This window comes from Python bivittatus, unplaced genomic scaffold (assembly GCF_059951505.1).
Source record: "Python bivittatus isolate LINGU-HERP-01145 unplaced genomic scaffold, Pbiv_v1 ctg000080_np1212, whole genome shotgun sequence".
NCBI classification, from domain to species: domain Eukaryota; kingdom Metazoa; phylum Chordata; class Lepidosauria; order Squamata; family Pythonidae; genus Python; species Python bivittatus.
Window position 1 is genome coordinate 79,348,494 of NW_028277035.1, and position 8,189 is coordinate 79,356,682.

General features: G+C 50.9%; 1 protein-coding gene across 1 annotated transcript; it reads left to right on the forward strand.

Moving 5' to 3' along the window:
• Positions 1-5,671: 5,671 nt before the first annotated feature.
• Positions 5,672-7,131, forward strand: LOC148216745 (uncharacterized). Its single transcript, XM_088134370.1, has 2 exons — positions 5,672-5,851; positions 5,969-7,131. The coding sequence occupies exons 1-2, from the start codon at positions 5,768-5,770 to the stop codon at positions 6,794-6,796; spliced, it is 912 nt and encodes a 303-aa protein (XP_087990496.1). The 5' UTR covers positions 5,672-5,767; the 3' UTR covers positions 6,797-7,131.
• The last annotated feature ends 1,058 nt before the right edge of the window (positions 7,132-8,189 follow it).

Sequence of the window (8,189 nt, forward strand, 5' to 3'; positions counted from 1 at the left end):
TGCAGAAGAACTATATGCTGTCTTAGGTCCCTTTGGAGGAATATTAGATAGAAATGTAAGAAATAAGTAATACTTAATTTTCCTTAGCTGCTTCCTTTAGCAATACAAGACAACTCTATGTAACTTTGGAAACAATCTTTAGCTGTCGATGGACATAATGATGCTTATAATAGCAGAATAAATTTCATCCTTTACCTAGAGCTTTCTAAACTGACAAAGCAGCAGCAGCAAATGTGTGATCTATCTGGGACTTTCCCACTTTAAAATGCAGGCAAGCATTTGCATGATTCTTATGTCAAGACTCCATGTTGACCTAACATTACTGATGGATTATTTTCTCCTGGTCCACATGGCTGATTTTGCCTCTAATGGATAGTTAGCAGCTTAGCATAATCTTCTCCTAGACATTACCCTTTTTTCTAAATGGGGAAGATATGTTGCTGCTGCTCTTGTGAAGAATTGTTGTTGTTGTTGTTCAGTCGTTAAGTCGTGTCCGACTCTTCGTGACCCCATGAACCATATTGCGCCAGGCCTTCCTGTCCCTCACTGCCTCCCTCAGTTTGCTCAGTTTCATGCTCATTGCTTCAGTGATGCTATCTAACCATCTCATCCTCTGTCGTCCTCTTCTCCTTTTGCCTTCAATCTTTCCCAGCATCAAGGTCTTTTCCAAAGAGTCCTCTCTTCGCATTAGGTGACCAAAGTATCTGAGCTTGAGCTTCATTATCAATCCTCCCAATGAGCAATCAGGGTTGATTTCCTTTAAGATTGACTGGTTTGACCTCCTAGCAGTCCAGGGGACTCTCAAGAGTCTTCTCCAGCACCACAGTTCAAAGGCATCAATTCTTTGGCGCTCAGCCTTCTTTATGGTCCAGCTCTCACAGCCATACATTACTACTGGAAAAACCATAGCTTTGACTATGCGGATCTTTGTCGGGAAGGTTACGTCTCTGCTTTTTAATATGCTATCTAGGTTTGCCATAGCTTTCCTCCCAAGGAGCAAGCGTCTTTTAATTGTATGGCTGCAGTCTCTGTCTGCGGTGATCTTGGAGCCCAAATAAATGAAGTCTGTTACTGCTTCCATTTCTACCCCTTCTATTTGCCAGGAATTGATGGGGCCAGATGCCATGATCTTAGTTTTTTTAATGTTGAGTTTAAAGCCAGCTTTCGCACTCTCCTCTTTCACCCTCATCAAGAGGCTCTTTAGTTCTTCTTCACTTTCTGCCATTAGGGTGGTATCATCTGCATATCTGAGGTTATTGATGTTTCTCCCTGCAACCTTAATTCCGGCTTGTGATTCTTCCAGCCTGGCATTTCTCATGATGTACTCTGCATATAGGTTAAATAAGCAGGGAGACAGTATACAGCCTTGTCGTATTCCTTTCCCTATTTTGAACCAATCGGTTGTTCCGTGACCGGTTCTAACTGTTGCTTCTTGGCCCGCATACAGATTTCTCAGGAGACAGGTAAGATGGTCTGGTACCCCCATCTCTTTAAGAATTTGCCACAGTTTGTTGTGATCCACACAATCAAAGGCTTTTGCACAGTCAATGAAGGAGAAGTAGATGTTTTTCTGGAACTCTCGTGCTTTCTCCATGATCCAGCGAATGTTGGCAATTTGATCTCTAGTTCCTCTGCCTCTTCGAAACCCAGCTTGTACATCCGGTAGTTCTTGGTTCACGTACTGCTGAAGCCTAGCTTGTAGGACTTTGAGCATAACCTTGCTAGCATGTGAAATGAGTGCAATTGTGCAATAGTTTGAGCATTCTTTGGCATTGCCCTTCTTTGGAATTGGAACGTAAACTGACCTTTTCCAATCCCGTGGCCACTGTTGCATTTTCCAAACTTGCTGGCATATTGAGTGCAGCACTTTAACAGCATCATCTTTTAGTATTTTAAATAACTCAGCTGGAATACTGTCATCTCCACTAGCTTTGTTGTTAGCAATGCTTCCTAAGGCCTACTTGACTTCACTCTCTAGGATGTCTGGCTCAAGGTCAGTGACCACACCAGCATGGACATCAGGGACATTAAGATCTTTCTTGTATAGTTCTTCTGTGTATTCTTGCCACCTCTTCTTAATCTCTTCTGCTTCTGTTATGTCCCTGCCTTTTTTGTCCTTTATCATGCCCATCTTTGCACTAAACGTTCCTTTCATATCTCCAATTTTCTTGAAGAGATCTCTAGTCTTCCCCATTCTATTGTTTTCCTCGATTTCTTTGCATTGTTCATTTAAGAAGGACTTCTTATCTCTCCTTGCTGTTCTCTGGAAATCTGCATTCAGTTGCTTATATCTTTCCCTTTCACCCTTGCTTTTCGCATTCCTTCTTTCCACAGCTATTTGTAAAGCCTCATCAGACAGCCATTTTGCTTTCTTGCATTTCTTTTTCCTTGGGCTGGTTTTAGTTGCTGCCTCCTGTACAATGTTACAGACCTCCGTCCATAGTTCTTCAGGCACTCTGTCTACCAAATCTAATCCTCTAAATCTATTCATCACCTTCACTGTGTACTCACAAGGAATATGATCTAAGTCATACCTGAGTGGTCTAGTGGTTTTCCCTACATTCTTCAATTTAAGCCTAAATTTTGCAGTAAGAAGCTCATGATCTGAGCCACAGTCAGCTCCTGGTCTTGTTTTTACTAAGTGTATAGAGCTTCTCCATCTTTGGCTGCAAAGTATGTAATCAATCTGGTTTCAGCATTGACCATCTGGTGATGTCCATGTGTAGAGTCGTCTCTTGTGTTGTTGGAAAAGAGTGTTTGTTATGACTAGCTTGTTCTCTTGACAGAACTCTATTAGCCTTTGCCCTGCTTCATTGTGTACTCCAAGGCCAAACTTGCCTGTTATTCCGATTACTCCTTGACTTCCTACTTTAGCATTCCAATCCCCTATGATGAAAAGGACATCTTTTTTTGGTACTAGTTCTAGAAGGTGTTGTAGGTCTTCATAGAACTGGTCAACTTCAGCTTCTTCGGCATCAGTGGTTGGGGCATAGACTTGGATTACTGTGATGTTGAATGGTTTGCCTTGGATACGCACTGAGATCATTCTGTCGTTTTTGAGGTTGTACCCATTACTGCCTTTCCCACTCTCTTATTGACTATGAGTGCAACTCCATTTCTTCTAAGGGTTTCTTGGCCACAGTAGTAGATATAATGGTCACCTGAATTAAATTCACCCATTCCCGTCCATTTCAATTCGCTGATTCCCAAGATGTTGACGTTCAATCTTGTCATCTCATATTTGACCACATCCAGCTTGCCTTGGTTCATAGATCTTACATTCCAGGTACCTATACAATATTGTTCTTTACAGCATCGGACCTTCTTTTTGCTTCCAGATACATCCACAGCTGAACGTCCTTTCGGCTTTGGCCCAGCCGCTTCACTCTTTCTGGAGCTACTTGGAATTGCCCTCCGCTCTTCCCCAGTAGCATATTGGACACCTTCCGACCTGAGGGGCTCATCTTCCGGCGTCATATCTTTTAGCCTTTTAACATTGTCCATGGGGTTTTCTTGGCAAGGATACTGGAGTCGGTTGCCATTTCCTTCTCCAGTGGGCCACATTTTGTCAGAACTCTCTGTCATGACCTGTCCGTCTTGGGTGGCCCTGCACGGTATAGCTCATGGCTTCACTGAGTTATGCAAGCCCCTTCGCCACGACAAGGCAGTGATCCATGAAGGGGGTTGTGAAGAATAATCAGCAGCGATTTTTCTGTAAAATAAGAAACCTCCTAGATTGCTTAGGCTACCTCTAATCAGGAAGAAACATAAAGCTATGTTCACACAAATCACTAAGATATGGTTTGCTCAACTACTGTTGCATGGGTTTCACAACACATGCTGGAAACTACAATAGCCAGGCTTGTACCACATGGTAAGAGGCCACATGTTGGCTTTGATCTTTAGCCTCTCTGTTATCTTTGGTTTTGCTTTCTGATATTGACTTTTGACTTATTTTCTGACTGGGTAATAAATTTTGATTGCTCTTCAGTTTTGATGCTCACCTGCTGACTCATTGGCTGGACTCACACATCTTGCTAAGTGTAATGTAATTTGTTTGGCTTAAGTTTAGTGATTGGGCAAATTTAGGCTTATTTGTAACCTGTAATGTATGCTTTAGTCTGACATGGGGATACATCTGTTAGCCTTGCGAGGTAGTTCAGACCAGAAGTACAACCAAGAGTACCAAATCTATCTTTATTATAAGGTTACATTAATTGAATCTTGCAAGTCTGAAAGTACTCCTCCCGTCCCTCACTTTTACTCTCCGAAAAACTAGGAAGGCTCCCTTCTGAGACTTTTTTGCCATCCCTCCTCCGTTGGACTCAATTTTTATCAGAACATTGTCTAGGCTGTGGCTCTTCCTCCTGTCTCCCAAGGTAATTTCCACATACCATTACAACATCAAAACTATGGCCTGCTCAACAAAGCATACTTAAATAAACTATGTCTTAGTGCAATGCATGAACCTAGCCTATGAAAAATGCTTTTAGTGGCCCAAATACATTTCTAACAATATTTGCTGTTATTTAAAGCCACTGCAGTGCCTTCTTGATCATTTGGGAATTCTACTACCAAGCTCTTGTTGTAGGCAATCCTTGCTTTGAAATCCATTAAAAAAATCTTGTTGCACAAAAACATTGACTTTGCTGGTACAGAAAAAAGGGAATGTAATTCTAGAACCAAAGTTTATACAATTGAATTAGCAAATATCAAGATGCATGAATAAGACTGAACATATTATCCTCTGTCTGCTAAGCCCTTTTAAATGTAATTCTTTGTTGCACTATTTGATAGGGCTCGCATTTTAGTTGCTAGTCTTAATTCAGAAGTCTAGACTAGTACAGGTCAAACACACTCTTGCAGGTAACAAACTGCCAAACACACTGTCAAATACACTCTAGCAGGTAACAAGTAAGGGCAGGCTCCAATACTAAAAGGCAACGTGAAGTGAGAACTGGGCAGCTTGGCTGAGTATTTCATGGCTCAGGTGTTCATTTGCAAATGGCCCACATGGTACCATGTTCAGAACATACACATCTTATTAATATACAATTGAAACCAGATGTCAGGTTCGGTCAGCACGGGGCTTCGGGGAAGCTCGTAGCCAGCGAACTCCACCGGCGGTAGCTAGCGAGGAAAAGAGGAACTGAAAGCGCCGCTAATTAACGGGCCACCTGCGCCCAGCCAAACAGGAAAACCGCAGCGGAAGCTTTAACTCTACACTGATAACGGCGCGAGCCAACAATGAACGGGGCCGCAGGCAGCGAAACAAGATCGTGCGCAGCACAGAACCCGCGGGCTTGCACGTAACGGGGAGGGACCAACCCAAGCCGGGGGGGACTGCCCATCAAGGACAATGGACCCTGACCGAACCTGCCATCATGGACAATCAAGGGGGATTATTGGGGGGGCCAATAATCCGCAGCAGCAACGTGATCGCGGGGCGGGAAAAAAGTGCGGGAAGGGGGGAATATAACAAGTGATGCAATTGTACCAAGCCAGTCCTGGCTTTGCTTGTGACACGGAGCCTAGACCAGAGGTTGCGCAGATGACTCCAGTCCCTAGCGTGAGGAAGAGGGGACCCACAACCACGGCCAGTTCGCGGGGCGCCAAGCGGGCGCTCAGCAGCGGGACGGAGCCAGAAGGCTTGACGGGACGTGCAGTTCCCGGGAGCAGCGGCGCAGGGTCCAGGAGCCAGGAGCCGGAGGAGAGGCTGGACGGGCTGGAGGGCGACCTCCAGCAGCAGACGACAGCTGTACCGGGCATGCGGGAGGCATGGAGTGGCGGACCCAGGGCCCCGGCTGGGGCAGCCGCAGAGGGCGGCGTGGAGACCAGGCTAGCAGAAGTGGTCAGCCTGACGGGGAGCGCGAAGGGAGGTCGGCGGCCAGCAGAAGCGCCCCGATTCAGGAGCTCAAGGAGCGAGCTCTTGGGGCGCCCCAAGCCACTAACCTATCTCCCTGTGCAGGACAGGCTCCACTCAGAGATCCAGGGGGGAGCACCCAGTAGGGACGACCTGGAGGCTCTAGTGAAGTGGAGCTGGCTGGTGGAGACGGCGGGGGATGCCGGAGACCCGGGGAAGCGAGAGGCGCGAGCCCCGATACCAGCCACAGCGGACCAAAGTGAGGCGGCACCGGAGGCGAGACGCAGGAGCCGACGGCAGAGGATCGAGGTTGGAAACGCCCGGCAGACTGCAGGGACCTGCTACCGGTGTGGAGGCAAGGGGCATCGGATGGTGCAGTGCCCCTCAAGGCAGGGGGTCTTGGCGAGCTGCACAAAGGACGGGGGCCGGCGATTCCCGGCTATAAGGGACCCCGACCGATCCTGGGAGGAGACAGCAGCTAGTGGAGCGGTGTGCAGCGGAGCCGGCTGGCTCACGAGGAAGCCCGGCTCTGCGAGGAGGGGAGAGCGAGCCAGCGGGAGGCAATGGCCGGCGACGCTGAGGCGCACCCCAGAGCAGCCAACGGAGTGGCAGCATGAGGAAGGGCGGGACAGAAGAAGCTACTCGCCCATGAGGATCAGGGTCCACCTCAAGGGGGTGAGATCAGAAGCAGAGGCGAAAGTCGATGCCTTGCTGGATTCGGGATGCACCCACTGCCTGATCCACCCGGTACTGGCATCCGCGCTGGGGCTCAGCGTGAGGAGACTCAGGAAGCCCCTCGCACTCAGCCAGTTGGATGGATCGACGGCAGGGGGGGAACCGGCGCAGTATCGCACTGAGCCGGTCGGTTTGACAGTGGGGACAAGCCGGGAGGAGCTAGGCTTAGTAGTTGCCCCGGGGCCGGCCATGCACTAGTGCTGGGGCTGGCATGGCTTACGCGCCAGAACCCGCACATCGATTGGGTGGCCAAGACGGTGCGGTTCGGCGGCACCACCGAGCAGACGGGGTCGAGCTGCGGAGGTGGCACGAGAACAGGGGGCCCCACAGAACCCGGCGAGGTGGCGGCTGGGCGACGGCGAGCCGAGGGCCAGCGAGCTGCGGCAGCGGCGGCAATAGAGCCCGGGAAACCAACTGCACACGCGGCGAGGGCGGCGCCGAGGGAGACCGGCAGAGGAGCCGAGGCGGCAAGCGCACGAGAGAGCGTGGCAGCAGAGACGGTGCGATTCGACGGCACCACCGGGGAAGCCAGGTTGAGCTGCGGAGGCGGCGCGGGAGCTGAGGACCCCACGGAGCTAGGCGAGGTGGCGACTGCGCGACAGAGAGCCGAGGGCCGGCAAGCCGCAGCAGCGACAGCAGCGGGGCCCGGGCGACCAACCGCCCGTCAGGCGAATACGAGGACGGCGCCGAGGGCGACCAACAAACGAGAGGGGTCAGAGACCGCCGAGGTGGCGGTGGCATCGACGACGAAGGGCCCCGCAGCAACGCAGGGGTCGGCTACAGCAGAGACGGTGGCAGCGGGACCCGAGGGCCCCGTGGCAAAGCAGGCGGCGATCACACTGGCATCAAGAGCGGGGGCAGGAGCGGCGCCGGGAGCCGACTGTTCCGCGCCAAGCGTGAGTGAAGCAACCGGCGATAGACCGGGACCTGGCCGCGGCCAGGGGAACCTGGAAGGTTGTAGGACACTGAGGGAGCCGCCGCTCGAATCCAGGGACCCAACAAGGACGACCCAGCTGGAGGCGAAAGGCGCAGCCCAACCCCCAAGGGAGAAGCAGGGGAAGGGAGCCGAGCCGGAGCTGAGGCGGCGCTGTGCGGAGGCGAGCGAGGGAGACCCCTGGTTGGTAAACAGCAAGGACTCCCTGAAGAAACAAGGGACCTGCTGGGAGCACAAGGGGAGGCTCTACGTTCCAGAAGCTTGCCGGGTGGATGTGCTCCGGAGAGGGCACGCCGAGGACACTACGGGACACTGTGGGTTTGTTAGGACTTTCCACCTCCTGCGTGAACAGTTCTGGTGGCCGTCTCTCCGGAGGGATACGAGGGAGTACGTGGCCAGCTGCTCGACGTGCGCAGCGGCGAAGGAAGGGAAGGAGGGGAAGGAGAACCTTCGGGGACCCATCCCATAAGTGACTTAGCCAAGGAAAGGCACACCGTTATGGCAGATGGGGGGGGGCAACACCCTAGTAGCCCAATTAAGAGGGGGACTTGTCTTCAGGGGGGCGGTATGTCAGGTTCGGTCAGCACGGGGCTTCGGGGAAGCTCGTAGCCAGCGAACTCCACCGGCGGTAGCTAGCGAGGAAAAGAGGAACTGAAA

Bases quoted from the DNA above. Each gene is read 5' to 3' on its own strand.
- LOC148216745 (XM_088134370.1), top strand. From the start codon at position 5,768: ATGCGGGAGGCATGGAGTGGCGGACCCAGGGCCCCGGCTGGGGCAGCC. The intron at 5,852-5,968 runs GTCAGCCTGACG...CTCCCTGTGCAG, and splicing joins AGACCAGGCTAGCAGAAGTG to GACAGGCTCCACTCAGAGAT.